The sequence below is a fragment of the Vulpes lagopus genome, chromosome X (genome assembly GCF_018345385.1).
Source record: "Vulpes lagopus strain Blue_001 chromosome X, ASM1834538v1, whole genome shotgun sequence".
Classification (NCBI taxonomy): domain Eukaryota; kingdom Metazoa; phylum Chordata; class Mammalia; order Carnivora; family Canidae; genus Vulpes; species Vulpes lagopus.
Genome location: NC_054848.1, coordinates 116965259 through 116984426, shown reverse-complemented (window position 1 = coordinate 116984426; position 19168 = coordinate 116965259). Strand labels below are relative to the sequence as shown.

Genomic DNA, 19168 nt, shown 5'->3' with positions numbered 1-19168 from the left:
TAATTTCCCTATGAAACCTCACCTGGGATTGATGATTTCATGAATGAGTGGGACTCCATTTCATTGATGGTAATAAGTCTGTTTAGATTTTCTCTCTTCTGGAGACAGTTTGAGTCAATTACATTTCACTAGAAAAATTGTCCATCTCATCTAGATGCTTATATTTATTTGTGCAGAGGTGAGTAAATTGCCACTAACAATTATTTTGATTTCCTCTGTATCTGAAAAGTTATTACTCTTAATTATTCCTTGTTTTATGTATTTGTGCTTTCCCCCCATTTTTCTCTTGGTGAGGTTAACTAACAAATCATTGATTGCTATTACTCTTTTATCTCAGAAAAAGATGTATCTTAAATGTGCTAATTCTAATGATTTTCTGTCTAAAATTCATTACTTTGCAGCTCTTTATCTACTTTTAAAATTGCATCTTTAGGCTCTTGTATCACTGCTTTGGCTCTTGTTTTTTTAAGATAAAATTGCTTCATTTTAAAATAATTCATGCCACTGTGTTGGTCATAGCTTTGATTTGTTCCCTAGCAACATTTTTAAAATTCCTTCCCCCCCCCCTTTCTTCCTTTTTGTTTTTGTTTGGTATTTCTGCAGAGCTCTTACAGTTGTTCCTTTTTTCATTATTACTAATTTTTTTTAGTGATAAGAGTTTTTCCTGGACAAGAGTGGTTTGCAGGATATTTTTGTGGCAGCAGGGGATGTGGCTCCATTCCAGACTAGCAGGAGTTCTCTTCTCAACACCAGTGTGTGCGATCAAGTGCTTTGGCCTTTATTTCTGTCTTATCAAGAGACATAAGGCCTACAGGCTGCTCATAAAGCAACACCTCACTCTTCTACCTTGCCTCAGCAACAAAGTGCTTTCCACAAATGTGGATCAGTTACGAAACTTCTCATTCATTTCTGCCTTTCCCACTTCTCAAGATCTGCATGTTCCAGATTTGGTTCATAGAATCTTCCATTACAAACCTTCACATCCATCCCCATTATTCCCGTATTGGTTTTGCTTTACATGGTGTGCCATTTATCCTTTTTTCTTAAAAAAAAAGTATTTATTTTAGGGAGAGAGAGTACAAGCAGGGGGAGGGGCAGAGGGAGAGAGAGACGATCAGACTTCCCCCCGAGTGGGGAGCCTGATGAGGGACTCAGTCCCAGGACCCTGAGATCATGACCTAAGCCGAAATCAAGTGTTGGATGCTTTACCAACTGAGCCACCCTGGCACCCCTGTGCTACTTATCCTAAAAAGCAGTGTTTCATCAGCTATGCTCTCAATCTATGACCATGGGAACCATCCTTTCGATACTTCCCTGTTTGACCTTCACAAAATAAATTGTGATTTAGGCTTATGTATGTGTGTCTTTTAGTTAGAACAGTTACGGAGTTAACATTTGTTTTTCTCGTTCTCCATAATGCTTTTGGTGATTTACAAGAGAGGATGTGAGCCTTGTTCTATTCTTTCATTTCAAAACTGGAAGATGCATGCCAAATTGACTTGGAGAGGTGACATTCACAATGTAGTCTCCAAAGATGCTGGTTTTACCTCCACACAGATGCAAGTGCGATGGCTGGCCTCCTGGCATTACCTCTTTTTTTGCCAACCCAATCCCCCTAGCACAGCCAGGACAGTATAAGGCTGGTTCTCAAACAACAGTTGGAAGCTATTACTTCTTTCAGATAAGACTAGACTGCTCTTTGGCAAACCAATACACTGTTTCATTATCCTCTGTATACCCAAGATACAGAAAGCAGGTGTAAATTCTACACGTGGCTTAAATTCTCACCTGCTTTCATTCAAGTCAATAGAAAATAATAAATCACCATATTCACAGACAGAAACAGGTTGTCAGAAAAACAGACCTATTTTTACAGCACACCTACAATATATAGGGACTCATATATTGACTCAGTTAGTTTAAAGGTGCTACTCTTGCTCACTCCCTGGACAGCTAAATGCTGAGTTGCTAAGTTACTGGTATTTGACATCATCTCTTCCCTGACATGTCCCACATTTGACAGGTTCCCATGAATCACCGGGCCAGTCACCTCGTTACTCACGTTACTCATTTTCCCAATGACGTCTGTGTAATCATTTAAAATTCACATCATACACTAGCTGCAAGCCCCTAGATTCCACATGAAAATATTTAAACTGCTTGACAGGCTCTAAGTGCATTTGGAAGCACACTGGATGGCTTACCTACATTGTTCACATAATAGTTGTTATAATTAAATTTAGCATCTTTCTTCTGGGTTGGTTTGTGTTTGAGAAAAGAGAAAATGATTACTGGGAGGCAAATAATGGCTAATATCTCTTATGGGCTAATTTGCTCCCATGAATAGCTCACCTCACATATGCATGCTACGTATTAAGTCCATTAGTGCTTTGAATTAGCTTCAGAAAAGGTAATACTCCACATAATTTACCCAGTCAAGGGCATTTTCACCTGCTGATAAATTTACATATTTCCCAATGTCATTAGGTAAGAGCTAGTCATCAGAAGAACAGAGGGTGCAATCAGTAGTTAGTTCATTTATTTGACTCCATCAATGTTAACATTAATTATAGTCTAAATTATATTTAGCAATTGTTGTCTTTCTTGGATGGAACACTACATTACTATTTCAAGAAACTATAATTTTAAAAGTCCACACCAGAAGAGGAGAGATCCTTTTTCAAGCATTCTGGAAGGATTAGTAGTTAAGACTGCTATACAGAAAATCGTTTGCATGATTCCAATTTAAGCATTATTTATACATTAATTTGACAGGATATAAAATCAATTGCCTAATTATTGGTTAAATTTATCAAAGAAATTCTACTGAAAGGTGCTTGATTATGGTGCATAGTTATGATAATATAATCAAATTTCCTTTCAGACATAATTGACCAATTTTGTTCCCCAATTCGTTTCTTTCTTGTTCTTAAGATGGGCTTCTTCATTTCTTTCCCCCTCGTATAAGTAAAAAAATAGCAAGTACTGTGCACGATTGTTCTGTAATTATTTGGTAGGATCTTTCCATGCTAAAACTGTGCACTTAAACACAGACCTAATACGAGGAATTGCCATAATTTAGAATGCTGTAAACACAGATCATGCCATAATCCAAAAGTGGTACCCATGTCGGTGTTTACCAACCTGATCCATATGGCAGGGAGAGATCTGTAAGATGATACAGTTTATCAAATCAAGTTCCCTAAATCTGAGCTAGCAAATTCAGCATTCCCCATAAACAGTGAATTACCCTTACAGATGTTAGACTATGAAATTATCAACTACTGAAGGTACTTTGCTAGGAAACACAATCTGTTCAGCGTCAAGCCTAAGAGAAGCGCTCTATCTGCGTTTTTGACTTGAGAAAGGACTTAATTGATAGTTTGTTGATATTTTTAAGTCAGTTCTTGCAAGGAACAAATAAATCATAGTACTGCAAAACAAATAATCATTGAACATCCATCCTCAGCTAGTAGCATTTAGTGCCTGCTGCTCTCCTTGGCTTAACTCCTTCAGAAATGATGACTCTAGGACTCATCAAACCCTGTGGAGCTCAGGAAAGAAGCTGCCTCTGCCTAGATTATTACATATGAACAGCTTTGGAGTAGATGAATTGTAACTGCAGAACGTCACTACCAGGGCCAGAGTTATTGCTGGTTTTCATTTCTGTTTGGACTCAAGGGTAGCTTGAGTCTAAAGAGCAAATGGTGTGCCTTTAAGTCTCTGATTTGTAAAATGTATAATATGCAACAATGTACTTGATAGGTAGCAAAGACAAGTGAATTGGGGTGGCTTGTTTTATGGTGGAAGGGTGGTTAGAGGCGGAGGTGCTATAGGCTGGGAATTCTGGTCTGCTTGCAAACTACTTGAAATTATTTTGGCATAACTGGATTTGTACATCTTAAGGAAGCAGCAGCAGCTGAAAGGACTTGGTGGCTGATGCCATCGCAATGGGTGTGAAATCGGAGCGGGTTTGAGTGAGCCAACAGGAACAGAATGAACGGAAAGCATGGCGGTTGTTGGAGACCTGGGGGAACTGACACCTCCCTAGGTGCCACTTGTCCCTATTCTGCAAATTGTGACTATTAGTGCCTAGTTACAGGACTGTCGTGAGAGGCACACGACTCAATGTGCTCAACTACTCTCCCCGGAAGTGGCACTTTACTACTAGTTTTCATTAGTGGCAGTAATTTGTCACTGTTCTTATTTGATTATTTGAGGTGAGATTTGACAATATTGAGGATGGGCAAAGGGAAAGAAATAATTCCTGACACCTGCTCCAATTCTGTTGGTTTGGTGGTATTCTTAAAGTTGCCAGAACTAAGTCAGCCAGCATCTGGGACAATTGTTTTTTTTAAATCCAGAGATTCTCCCCATAGGTTTGTGATAGGGCGGTGGACAGTTTGGTGTAGTGTCAACTGAAGACCAGGTTCCATTTCTGCTTCTGCTGTGTACTAGCTTCACCCTTGCTGCAGGTCATTTATAACCTCTCTGGGCCTCAATCTCCTGAAATAATTAGGGATGGCGCCGCAGTTTTGTATCAAAGACAATGGGGTTCATGTGCTTGCCAAGGCAATCATGTGCCATAGAAAAATCAGGTCATTCTATCAGAGGAGGTGGGTTACAGGACAGTATAAGAAGCAGGAACACAAAGAAAAAGAAGTGGAAGAAGTGGCCTGAGGGAGAGCTGAGACCACGATCAGAGGTGAGGGCAACTTGCAAAGAAAGCCAATTGGTCTAAATCTGAATGGTGCTTTGGAAAAGGAGGTTGAAATAAAATGCATTAGGACAAAGTATTTCTGTTGCTACGGGATTGAGGGTCTGAGAGAGGGGAGAGGCCAGTGTTGTTGTAGTTGGTTTAATAAAAGAAGTCTGGCCCAATGTGAGATGCAGTGGGTCTGCATGCTTCATTTGCTGGGTTGTGGAGGGAAAAAAGGGGTGTGTGTGGATCAGTGAGGTGGGCATGTTGGGAGAGCAAACAGATTGAGATCTATCTCCAGGTTTCCCATGCAGACTGTGTGCACGCTTTAAGGGTTCTCTCGCTGCAGGTGCATAGTGGGGTGGGAGGGCGAGTTATTACCCCTTCTTTGCTACATGAATAGATCAAAAAGCTGCACAGCTAGAGAGTGATGAACACAGCTCGTCCCACCCCCGGGCTTGAGCTCCTTCCTCTACACACCTACACCTCAGCCACGGAGAACATGAACTTGCCGGTCTGAAAAGCACAGAAGGGGTCAGAGAGAGGTGGAGAGAAGAGGTACCCCCTGACCCCAGAAGGAGGCAGATGGGGAGCAGGGCAACACAGAGCACCGTGGCGCCATCCGCCCAGCTCCACAGCCCTCAAACGAGCAGGAACACAAGCCTGTTGTGCTATACAATGTGGGCTTTACAGATTTAAGAATCCCTCACAAAATTTAGGACATTGGCTTCAGGATTCTTATTTTTATTCTAGGCATGGGAAATGAAACATGGTATTCTTCAATAAAGGAAAGCCCACTCATTAATGGGACTGTTGAGAAAAAAAAAAAAAACAGAATTCTATACAATCTATAGCCCTTCAAAAAAAAATACGTTTCCCTAGATTCTCTTTCAAGAACAGAAGGACTTTTGTTACTTCCTCAAAGGGTGCTATCTTTTACGAGCTTATTAAGGCAACCTGCTTCTTTTCTTCACATGTTTAAGTGACATTCTGTTGTTTCTCTAAGTGGCTCCTCCAGCGGACTGGGGCCGCCAGCCTCTGCCAGGTGTTCCCCTGGCTCCCCTCTCAGGCAGCGTGCAAGCCACACAGGCAGCAGGGCCAGGCTGCTCTTAAGAAGAGACTCCAGTTGTGACCAATTAGGTGGTGATTTTGAAATGGGTCTGACATTCCTTTGGGAATTAAGAAAAGAGTGCTGACTTCACTTGGAAGAGAGGAAAACGTTGCCACGTAACCTTTCTCTGAGCAAGGCAGCCAACATGCTAGCAAGGATTGGCTGTCTCTGCTTTATTTGACCCATCTCCGCCCAATGCAAGGAGCAGGTGGCTGCGGTCCCAAGGTGCTGCATGCCGATGGAGCTCTCAACAGCCCCCCACCCTCCACCCCGACCCTTGGGCGCCAGGAGAGATGGCAGAGGGGTTCCTGGGCTCTCACAAAAGTAGCCGGTATAGGGGCACCTGGGGGGGCTCAGTTGGTTTGGCGTCCGACTCCTGGTTTTGGCTCAGGTGATGATCTCAGGGTCATGAAATCAAGCCCTGCCTTAGGCTCCACGCTCGGCAGGGAGTCTGCATGAGATTCTCTCTCTCTCTTCCTCTCTTGCTGCCCCTCTTCTGTCTTGTGTGCATGCTCTCTCAAATATATGAATCTTTCTTTTTTTAAGTAGCCAGCATATCGCCAATTCATAGAGTCTCATCTCTGATCAGGGTAATGGGACTCATCTCTTTCATAGCCAGTAACAATGCTCGTGGGCTGAAAAGGAGGCACGGATATCCCCAACAGGTGAAATCGGTGCTCAGGTCAACTTGACAATAAACAGCTTTGTCCTCTTTATTATTCCTTGGGCTGCACTGTCACAGGGTCCCCAGGAACCCTGGGCTGCCATGAGCAAAGGCAGGCACCACAGGGTGTCGCAGGCGGGGACGGTGAGCTCCTCACTTCAGTAGGTGGAGGGAGGGGGGTGCAGACTTTTCAATGGCACACAAATTGTTTTCTTTCCTGGGCGGCAAGCCTGCGTGCTTTTCTCATGGCCACACTGATCATCATTTATCATAATAATGAGCATCTATAGCGCTTGGCAGCTTCTAAGGGAATTAGGACAGGTATTATTATCCTGTTTCATGGACAAGGAATGGAGATTCAGAACGATGGGAGTTCTCCGTCCAAATCACAGAGTGACAAACAGCAGGGCAGGCTCTGGGACTCCTGTTCTTCATATACCATGTCACCTCGCCTTATGACGCTAACAGCCAGACACAGGAGACCCATTTTCCCAGCTGGGCTCTGGTTCTTCCCTTCACTTAAGTGTCTACTTTGGGAGTTGTCACTGACATCTTTTGCAGCTCTGGGCTGCCTCCGAGCCATTCTTAGGCACACATTCCCTCCCATCAGTAGCGGTTCCTACAACTTGCCTTCTCTCTCAAGTCTCTCCTCCTCACCACCCGCCCTCACCCTCCCACATCTGGCCCCCGCACCAGGGGCCACAGTCCCCACAACCACGTTCCCACCCATGCTGGTGAGGGAGGCAGCAGGGGGGTTGAGGCTCAGATCCCAGAGAGCAGAAAGCCCAAGATTTAGGGTAGGCTGCTGGAATCGGGAGAGTTTCCTGGGGAAGGTGGGGAGTCTCAGAAAAAAGATCCAGAAAGTCACAAGAATGAAACGGAAGCCTGGTGAGATGACAAGACTAGCTTGGCCGGGGATGTGGAGAGGACAGGTGAGAAATGAGCCGGGAGGTGTGAGCACCAGGGGCTTGAGGTGACGCGTGAGGATTCCCCATCAGGATACTCCCAGAAACAGCACAGTAATTACTTTAAACAGCTTAAGCAGATAGATTGCTTCATTATTAAAAGGCACAGAAATAAAGGTTTAAACTCACCCGCAAGATTTCTTCAACACAGCTTGGATCACTGGGAAGGCTTACCTAAAAGAAAATAAACAAACAAAAACTAAGCACCATCTAGTTGTTCTCAGAGAAGCTTGTTGCATAGTATTTTACACAGCAGGAAAAACGGTAATAAGGAAAAGAATGAGAGCTATCAATGCAGGTTTTTCTCCTGTTAAGTACAAAGTAGAAAGTGTCTGCTAGCGGCCAATTTTGTTTTGCTTTAATGAAGCCGTAAGACCACAGGGTAAGGTGCAGAAAGAGGGTGACTCATTCCTTCACCAATTTTCTGTAGGAGGCTAGGGCTGTCCTCCCCCATCACGCAGGCTTTACTTGGCTCATTCATCCAAAGAAGGAGCTTGACTTCCCTAACTTTAAGGCTCATTTGACCCTCTGACAGAGTTTAATGTATTATTCATCATCACAGATTTTTAAAAGACAAGGCCTAGAAGGATATCTATGATAGGACTAAGTTTTTTTTTTTTTTTATTTAGAGGAGTCTAGCCAGATGCCTACAATTCATATTCAAAAAACCAAGGCTCAAACTCATGGGTAAATTGCACATGTGCCTTGGCTCTTAGAGAGAATGTCACAAACATACAAAGTGAATCCCATGAGCCATCTCTCTTAGCGTGACATCTTCCTAATCAATCGAAATTCAAGCAACTTGTAGAAATGTACTGAGGACTTACTGGTGGTCTGGCACATGGCTCTATCCTCCAGGGGCTCTGTAATCAGTGAAAGCCAGAAGCTGAACACCAAAGTGAGACACCAGCTCTAAAGCAGCAACTGGGAGGGACTCAGAGAAAGGTCTGCAGGCATGACACCACCTGTGTGAGTTACAGGCATCCCCCAAACATCCCTCTCTCCTTCACACCTTCACCCTCTCCAGGACTGCAATTTTCCACTTCCGCTTCTCTCCAGTTGTGGCAAGGAGAACATTTGGTCTCTTTAATTCACTGCCTCAGAGGGCGAAAGGTCAGTCCTATAAAGACAGCACTGCCAGAGGCTCTATGTCCCAGACCTCTTGCAAGGGCAATTGGGTGATGAACCCCTACTTACCCTGATAGGCTGAGGTAAGGACATAACTCTATTTGGGGGAAGTGGAAAACAGAACATAGCCCCAGTTCCCCTCAACCCGAAAAAGGACATGCTACAACCATCAGCAAATCTTAATTTAGGATTAAAGTCACTACTGTACAGGCATTAATTTAAACCTTTGTTTAAAGGTCTTTGTTTCAGGAGCATAAAATCCCTAGAGGCAGAGGCAGGCTGAGAAAGAGTCACCAATAACAAAGGGGCCATGGGTTATCCTGTATGGTTCCAGGTTACACCTGTTACCCTGAAGTAATTATTGACGGTGTCACCTTTCTCCCTCAAAAATGTCGCAGTTTGGATGATGGCTTATACAGTTACTCTTCCTGGCACAATAATATTCCAGTACCGGGTAGAAAGAACAGTAGAAAGAGGCTGAAAAAGTGGGAATCATGGGTAGTTTGGCCTGGCACAGGTCATTCACTCATTCAACAAATTTTCTGAGGGCCAGGGCCCACCGTGCCTCTTGCCTTATGCTAGGCACAGATACAGTGAAAAGCCAAAGGACACGCAGCTTCCTCCCTCATGCAGTTTGTAGACTCAAGAGGAAGGTGGATAGGAGGAATCGCCAAATGAAGGATTCCCTGTCCAAATAAGTGTGGGAAATACTGTGATCCACCCCCCACCATGGAAATCCACCACATGAATTAAAGGCTCTGAGCCATGGATCTAACTGTTCAGTGCAACACATCCCCAACTTTCTTGACCAATGAATTCCTGGGTTTTTAGTTTTTGTGATTTTTGTTTCCCAATCAACAATTACCACCATTCCATATGGAACTAGCATTTGCAGAACACACTCTGGGAGGTGCTGGTCTAACATACTACAGGATTACAGAACTCAACTGGTTAGTCTTAACAGCAGATAAAATCTCATTCCATTGCTCAATGCTCCAACAACTGTATTTTCCAAGACAGCCTTTGAACTTCCAACAAATAACCCGGGACAAAGGCCAAGATGATTATAGCAGAATAACATTTCAATATCGTTGTTGCATTCCATCCATGTGGGCTGTCTGGCCTCAAAATGTATGTGCCACTTTCATAAAAAGGTCTTTGCTCTTTCTCCTTCCACACAAAAACGTAATGTTAATTTTTAAACCACAGAGAAAAACATATCCGCAATATGCAGACACAGCAAGAACGCTTGCCTATGCGTCTATAAGGAGGTGGGTGGGAGTTCTGGCCCTACCACTCGGGAACAGGACTTCGAAACTTTACCTGAGTTCCAGTTTCCCCAACTGTAAAACCAAGTAGAATAAAATAAAATCGCCATCATAATAATACCTGCTCCTTTCAAATCTCACCGGTGGTCTGTGAGCAGCAAATGAAATAAGTGATGTGCATGTGCTCCGCACCCCGCAAAGCCGCACACGATGATCTAGGTTATTACCCCTTGTCCCATTGTTCTCCTCACTGCTTTATTACAAAGTCGAGTCTTCCCATCTTTTCAAGGAAAGACCTGACTCACTCTCACCAACTGCAAATACCATTCCTACACCTGCTATTATAAATATCCATTTCCTTCTGGGGTAACCGCTGTCAAAATAGAAAGAGTTGTTGACTCGGGGGCTTTGCAGGAAATCTAATAATGACTTCTTGGGGTCAGGAGCAATCAGGATGGGGAAGGGCTCTACGGATGAGGACAGTCAAAGAAGTATGCGTCTGTGCTGACTGTTTAGATTGTTTTTCTTTTTTGAGAAAATACTAGAATCCAGTATTGGCATGGAGTCACTAGTCCTGCAACTGGTCTAGCCTGCCCCACAGCTGTTTTCCCCTCAAAACAACTACATTTGAGCAGCAAGGGCTTTCCCTTCTGCGAGTGCTTCTGAATTAACCAGCAAGCATCTCCTCTGCGCCTAGACTAGTGTTAGGGATGGTGTGGTGGGGGCTGGTGACACAAACAGCTATGAGACTTGGCCTCTTTCTCTCAGAGTTAAATGTCTGGATGGGACAGCAAAAACAAACAATTAGAGACCCACTGGGACATACATTGTAAGGTAGTCGTGACAAGGGTAATAGGATCGTATTCAGCGCCCGACCGCCTATTCATCAGTCCTCCCCATTTATTTCTTTAGACAACAAATCCTGATTGAGCTCACACTGTGCTCAGGATGGTGCCAAGGGGAGGAGGGCTTGAGGACGCTGAAGACAACATAATTCCTGGCTTCAAGACTCCACGCAAACTGGGGAGACAAACATTGACACGGGACACAGACAATAGGGAACAGGAGGGCTGACAAAGTGGCAGGGAGAGGGTACCTACCGGGTTCACGGACAGAGCCATGTCCGACAGAAGCTCCCAGCCGCTGAGGTCCCCACTGTCGTCCTCACTCCACATGGGAGTGAGGAGCCAAGGATCTGACATGGCCGGGAAGTGGTGGGGCCACCTGAGGCCACTTGAGTCTCAGCCCCCTGCGGAGCTGCGCGCGGGGGTCACTCTGCACACTTAAAGCAGCTGCACTGAGGCTGGGGCTCAGCCCCGGGATGTTGCCCAGTGGCACTCTCACCCCCCCCACTTCTGTCTCACGAGCTTGCACACACGCACACGCACGCACACCCCTCTTGCAGTACTTCTGGAGGAGTCACTCGGACAGGTGGGAAAGGAGACTACAGAACTAGTGGTGACACTGGGATTAGAACTACTGCCCGCTGAGTTGCCAAGCTGCCGCTTAATCCCCGAGCCACCTTCTCCTCCCTTTCAATCCACTCCTGAGCACTCAGTCCACAAAGCACAAGTTAGCCACTCAGAGCGTCGGCGTCCTTTGCATGCCCCCCTCTCCGCCCCCTCCTCCCAGAGCAGAGAGCAGGCTGCACGCCCGCACAGGAGAGGCAGAGCACTCCCGCCCGGCCCCACAGGACCCTGTCTCAGGCCAGGCACGGATGCGGTCCTCCCAGGGCCAGGGACGGCAGGTGCCCAGCAGGCAGGTGGGGAGTTGACGGGGAGCCTTCACAAGTGCCTTCCCCCCCTGCACGTGATCGTGCAGGCTGCCACTGCATGTAGCCACAGAGAGACCATGCACCGATCGTCTGGCCGCTGATAAATACATATCTCAGGAAATAACGAGGGTACCTTTAAAGCATCAAATATTCAATTAACTGCAGCAACAATAAACGAATTGCAGAGGATGGTTTAATCATCCTGGAATTAATCAGTTTGGAGCATACTTCTTGGCGATTAGGGTAATACAAGATATCAGAAATACCCTGATTGGGGCATTGAGAGACATAAGCAGCAGCTAGCACTAACAGACAACACAGAGATGGATGTAAAACATTCAAAGAATAATGATCATCACACCATAACCTGGGGAGGGGGAGCTCAGTGCATACCTCCCAGTACGCTACTACTAAGGGACTGTCGTGACAGAAGGGTCATTCTTTCCCCCCCCCCCCTAAAAGCACCCTAAGTTTGTCCCACAGTATCTGGCAATCAAAGCCCACTGTTCTAGGTATATTCCACCTTGACACAGACTTCGCAAAGTAAAACTCAAAAATCACAAGCTTAATCGCCGGCGAATGCTTGGATTCCCCTAACAAATACAAGTGACTGAGTGACACATGGCTAACGCCACATACCACCCTAAACGCCCAGCCAAACAATATGCATGACTGACACCCCACGGTGCTTCCGGACTAATTCCGTTTGTATTTTCATTAACAAACTGCCACATTTATCCCCAGGACTGATTTCTGGGGCACAGAGCTCCCCCGACACGGAATCACTAATAGAATGAAAAGTCAGGTTGTGATATTGCACTACCAAATGAGTTTGCCATCTTTTTAAAATGTTTAATCCCCATGGTTGGTCATTCGTAAAAACAAGAGGCAACAAGCCTCCGAAGCTCTGATTTGCATGTGCCCGGGGATCCCTTGATCTCTGCGCCCCATCCGGGGAGTCTCGGGTTCTCTAATTTGGAAAACCATAAACCCAGTTCACATTAGGATCCATCAGCCCCTGGCTTCCTGCCTCACCTTAACCTGTCCCTATTCTAGTTGGTATTCATGAGTCTCTGATTAAACAGGAACAGTTAATATTACATAAGCTGCAGACGAAAGTCCTCAGGTAATATAACTTTAATCAAAACAAAAAAAGGTTTCACGATGGTTACACGGGTACAGCCAACCAGCGCATCTTCTGATTTCTTTTTTTTTCTATTTATTTATTTATTTATTTATTTATTTATTTATTTTTAATAATAAATTTATTTTTTATTGGTGTTCAATTTGCCAACATACAGAATAACACCCAGTGCTCATCCCGTCAAGTGCCCCCCTCAGTGCCCGTCACCCTGTCACCCCCACCCACCCTCCCCTTCCACCACCCCTAGTTCATTTCCCAGAGTTAGGAGTCTTCATGTTCTGTCTCCCTTTCTGATATTTCCTACCCATTTATTCTCCCTTCCCTTCTATTCCCTTTCACTATTATTTATATTCCCCAAATGAATGAGACCATATAATGTTTGTTCTCCAATTGACTTATTTCACTCAGCATAATCTTTTTAATCTAGCCAAACTCTTAGCTGTCCAAAGAGTTGAATTTTACTTTCAAACACGCCTTTTGACCAATAGTTAAGAGAGTCACATGGTCAAAACAGCCCATGTAAAAGCAAGCTAATAGTCACCATTTCCTCGAAGAAAAAGAGGAAACACAAAGGAATTTAATGTACTTACCACTATGGGCCAAGTACCAAAAAATGACCCTCTGTCTAGAATCTTATATGGCATTAAACTAAATAGGACGGGGGCATGATTACATTTTATTTATTTGAGCAAATAAATGAGATAATTTACTCTATTTGGGGGGGCATCAAGGGGTAACAGAAAGAATACGGTCTTTGAAGCTGGACCGACTCGGATTCTAATTTTTTTTTTTTATTTATTTATGATTGTCACAGAGAGAGAGAGAGAGAGAGGCAGAGACACAGGCGGAGGGAGAAGCAGGCTCCATGCACCGGGAGCCCGATGTGGGATTCGATCCCGGGTCTCCAGGATCGCGCCCTGAGCCAAAGGCAGGCGCCAAACCGCTGCGCCACCCAGGGATCCCCCCGACTCGGATTCTAATCTCAGCTTCGATATTTAATTTGCTCTGTGAACTGGGGCAAGATCCTTGAACTTCTCCAATTCTGTGTCTACCTAACTACAGGAGGGGAATTAAAAAATACACTTTTAGGACCCTTATGTGGCTGAGATGTACATCATAAGCCCCCTTCCCAACTTCTATTGCAAGTTGCCTCAAAGCCAGGTGTCTTGACACTTGGAATCACCAAGGAGACAGTCTGGTCTCCTTGTAAATTGGCCCCCATGACATCACATGCATGTCACTAATTGTTAAAGCCTATTGAGGGGCCCAACATATAAGGAGTCTCGGGCTGCTGCTCCATCTGGTGGCTCTCTCTGAAGATGACAAATGATGCTGAAGATGGAACATGAGGGGGTAGGACAACAGAGAGACAGGGCGGAGGGAGTTGTGGGGTGGGAGGGGGGAAGAGTGGGCGACGTGCTTCATTATGAGGACATCTCTTCTCTGATTACATTAGGCATGGGCAAGGGCAGAATGCATATGCAGAAAGGCCCATCATCAGCTGAGAGTACCTAATGGCAGATGGAATTTCAAGTGAAGAGTACTTAATTCAGTGGGCTCTGAATAGCCATTAGCTCACTGTTCATTTATTTGGTGTAATAACTAGCTTCTATAGAAGAGTGAGCTATAAATGGGGAGCGGGATTATGGTCTTAAAGAAAAATAAGGTACACATCTAGAAAGATCACCCTAAGAAACCTAGAGGCTATCTGGAAGTTCTCTGGTCACCTGGGCAGGGCAACGAGGTCATTCTGGCCGCTGCCACTGTGTCGCTATCCACAGCCACACCTAGGCTACACACCGTCCACTGTGCAGGAGCCCCAGGGCCAGACCCCCTGAGTACACATTCTCGAGGTTTTGCGCCTGGATTCCTTAATTGTGTTGCTCACACATAAAGTGTATTCTCCTCCTCGTTGCCAGCCTCCCAGTCTTTGGCCCACCTTGCTTGCCTTTTTCTGCCTGGGATCTTAGCCTTGCTCTCGCCCTATAACTCACAGATACTCTGGCTGTGGTCTCTCCCCTTTGAGATTTCTAGAACCAAGAACCATTTAAAATAATAATTTATCCCAGTAAATCCCTACTTGACACACTGCCATTAACCATTAATGTTAACAGCAGGATTGTGGGCAGGCCGATAATCTTCTAGTAAAAGAGGGTACTGGAAAGCAACAGATACAGAGACTGGAGTGACATCAGGCAACTTCTGAACTCTATCAATAGCTGCTGTTAATGAGGCCAACATGCACGATGGACACGTATCGAGAAGATGTTCCAAGAAGCAAGTTCACTTTTGAATTTTGTCATTTAAAGAATAAACACTAGAGGTTTTAGAGTGTTCGTATACTCCTAACACCCCACGATCACAGCAAATTCTCATGATATATGGCAACCAAACCATTGCCAGGCAGCCATCTCGCTTTCAGCTAACTATGATCTGATAAAGGAGGGAAAGGAAAACATACCGACAGGAAACAGTTTCGTGTCCAGGTTTTCCAGCACTAATTAGCTGTGTGGTTTGGGACAATTCACTTCATTGCTCTCCAGCCTCTGCAAGAAAGGCAGGGGAACATGCTACAAGTTCCTAATGTTTTGTGTCTCACATGATGTTACAAAAACAATCAGAGATCTACATAAGATAACCAACTGTTTAGTTTGCCATGAGAGGTCATTCCAAAAACAATATCCAAAAGGTAGGAAGGGTACAATCTCCAAATACATGACAGGTTCTTCAAAACATAAGACAGCAAACTTAAACCAACATCAAACATACATACCACTGTTCTTACAGTTCCCATTTTGCCACAGAATAACCTTTGTCTTGGATGGGTTGCCAGGTGAGATGATCTCTGGGGTATCTTCTGCATTTTGTAATTTGACACACCTTCTATTTGATTCTGTTACATTACTTATATTTTATTCTACGTAGCAGTAGACTTCTGGACAGTCAATTCTCTATCTCCTACCCATGGATTATTTTCTCCATGGACCACTGATGCAAACTGTCAAATCCCAGCCAGATACATGTTTTCTTTCCCTGCAGATGGTTTTTAAATGCACGAGAGAGGCAGACTCGTTTTTGGACCAATCAACAGAAACATAATTAAGAAAGCAACCCTCATGTAACAAGTCACACAGAACACACAGCACACACATCCTGTGGGCCTTACCTGTGAAACTGGTTTCACACCTTAGTCATCCTGAAGATGAACCTGAAGACCATTTAGGAAAGACCATTTGCAGTCTCTTTTGCTAAGAGTCCACATTCCCTACAGTATAGCATATGATCTATCATGTGCCATGTATTCCAAAGCCCAACATGAATTCTTAGGAGGGGCTGGGGTGGGGGAAGGGGCAGGAGGAAAATCAGGTAACACAGTGTCCTAGAAGCCTGGAGAGGAAAGTGCTTTAAAGAGAAAATGGCCATTAAGTAAGACAAGGATGAGGACTTGGAGGTTGAGTTTGGCAAGGTCTAGGTCATGGGCAACCTTGGTCAGAGCTGTTTCAGTGGCACGCTGTGAGGCTAGCTGTGAGCGCAAAGCTGACTAGAGTGTGTTGAGGAGGGAGTGGGAGGATGGAAGGAGAGAGCAAATGATCGATTCCTCCTGTGAAAGGGAGCAGAAAAATGGGGAGAGAGGAAATGGTGATGTGGGCCAGATCAAGGTTTTTACTTTTTTTTTTTTAAGAGAGATGATATTAAGGCATTTTATAAACCGGTGGGTGGAGAGAGGGGAAAAGTGTTGCAAAAGAGAAAGTGGATGGTTGTAAAAGCAAAGTCCTTGAGGAGGAGAGAGCGCATCGGGACACAATTGGAGAAGACGGCCTGAAACAGGAGCATGGACACTCTGGATGCTCCTTCCATTGTAACAGGGAGGGAAGGCAGAGTGTCTATAGACAGAAGCAGTTGGGTTAGAGCAATTAAAGATGAGAAGATGCGGTGGCACTTGTCTGATTGTATCTATTCTGCTCCATGCAGTACACGGCAAGGTCATCAGCTAAGGATGGGGGCTAGTTATTGGAAATGTGAAGAGAAAGGAAAGGCGGGAAATAGTTGTCTTGGAGAACAGAACCATGGATTTGCTAGGGATGCCTAACAGAACTCTCAGGTGATGCTGAAGGGAGAGACAGAGAGAGGGAGAGAGAAGAGAGAGCACTAGCGAGCTACCTGAGAAACACAGGAGATGCTGTGCATACCCTGAGTTGGGAGAGAAAGGAAGGGGGAGGCAAGGGGAAAGAGGAAGAGCTGGAGGCCAAGTAGCTCCAGTGATTTAGAAGGAGGTGACACTCTGCTCCCCACTATTAGTACTGCCCTTTCCAGCACTGATTAGCTAATTACCTACAGTTCACAGTTCTCCAACTGCTCTAATCCGTGAGAGGCTTCACTCTATATGAAACAAGCAGAGAGCCCAGGAGCAGGAGTAATGATTTTCTGGGACCCCACAGTGGTGAAGCCCATAATATTACGCAGAAGGCCAGATGAAAATAAGCCCAGGGCCAAATACGGCCACAGAGCTGGAGGATCTCCTCTCTGGGGCTAAATGAATTCAACTTGGTCTCTAGGGAAGCAGAGAACCCGATTAACCCACAGCCTCCTGAGACAGAGCATTCCTATACAGCACGGAAAAGAAGTTGCCAGATTGTTTCAAGAGGAGTTGCATTAAATTATTCAAATATTTTGCATTTACACAAACACTTATCATGTGCTCATTAGCATGAAAGATTTTATTTATTTATTTTTTAAAGATTTTATTTATTTATTCATGAGAGACACACAGAGAGAGGCAGAGACACAGGCAGAAGGAGAAGCAGGCTCTCTGTGGGGAGCCCAACATGGGACTCAATCCCAGGACCTCAGGATCACGCCCTGAGCCAAAGGCAGATGCTCAACCACTAAGCCACCCGGGTGCCTCAACACGAAAGATGTTTCAAAAGATGATTTTCTTTTATAATACACCTTGGATGGACAAGTTCCTCAAAAGCATTTATGGTTGTATAAAGGTACAAGGACTTCTGTTTTTCTGGTAGCTCCTGAAGATAGTGCTACGGGCATCTTATGGGGTCTTCAATTAAGTGCTGTAACCCCATTTATAAAAGAACCTTTTAATCTATCTTTGGATCATATGGTTTGAAAAACTTGCAGAAAATGAAGGTCTTTCCTTGACATTCACAATCCCTCACCCAAGAGAAAGCACTCTGGTCTTCTCCTGAATACGCAGCTAATGATATAAATGTCTATTGTAAAACAAGAAACCCAGATTTCAGTTGGATTTTTATCTAGCTAAATTCTCCTTAGAGTCACATAAGCAGAACAGACTCTATGAGTTGTACCCATACATGCCCTCAATAAAGATGTGACAACAGCATACACTTGATAGAGAGTGGCTCCACATTCAGACTAACCTCTAATGAACTTGGTGCCTTCTTGGCTCTCTAAACCCTGCATTTAGGATTGTCTTAATTGCCAGCGGATGACACCGCATTCCACAGAAAAAGTTACAGTTGCTCTTCTCAGACAGTGATGATCCCAAAGAACAAGCAGCACACATGGGGACTGAATCTTCACCAGCTCCCCTATTATTTATAACTCTAATTAAAACACTTTTATCTATTAATGCCAAGTGACACTGCTAAATATATTCAGGGAAGTTCACATTTTTTCCCTATACTTCTGAAATCTCTTAGATCTGCGCCCACTTACACGTGGTTTCACTGTTCGCTAAAATGAAACGATAGCTAAGAATAACTCACTTCCATTAGATTTATAAATCTCATTAATTAATTCTACATCTCCAATGGTGTAGAGACCAAACTCAAATGCAAGATCTAATTAAAGAGAAGTAAAAAAAATGTTAAGAAACAACACTGAGATTGAAACACAGAAATAACTGTTTAGCCCCAAATTAATGAGGCGCTATGCTAAGCAAGCATGTCCATTAATCCCTAATGAGGATTTTAAACACATTAAAACTTCCTAATACAAAATGTTTGCCTTCCTTTTATCCAATAACAAATAAGCCAATAATTTTCTGGCTCTAAATGACACTATTAACTGTCACGGCATGTTTTATTTGACAAACCCTCCATTCAAATACTGTAAAACCAATTAATTTGCCTGCTGTGAAATGTGTTTCTTGATAGCTTTTATGCGATTTTTTTTCTTCTCAAAGAAATGTAAATAGGAGGTCAATGTAGGTGCCTGATTTTGCTTTAAAAAATATGCCACAGTAGCTATAGGTTGTCTACCCTGTTTGCAATTCAAATGAATTGAAAGACAACCTCCATTTTCAGGTCACAATTGCAAATTGGTCTCCTGATAAGTAAACTGTGTCAGAGTAATAGTTTGATTACCATGAAGATGGTCTCGTGTTTGAGAACAGAGAGTTGGCAAAATTACCACATTGTTTGATTATAAATAATGG

At 44.2% G+C, this 19168-nt stretch overlaps 1 protein-coding gene across 5 annotated transcripts in view; it reads right to left on the bottom strand.

Annotated features, from left to right (window-relative positions):
• The window catches only part of AFF2 (AF4/FMR2 family member 2), a 467806-nt gene that overhangs the window by 174003 nt on the left and 274635 nt on the right, over window positions 1–19168 (bottom strand). For all 5 annotated transcript variants that reach the window (XM_041740303.1, XM_041740305.1, XM_041740304.1 and 2 more), the window contains one exon: window positions 7569–7613. In XM_041740303.1, coding sequence (XP_041596237.1) covers window positions 7569–7613 — 45 coding nt within the window. The remainder of the gene's footprint in view (window positions 1–7568; window positions 7614–19168) is intronic.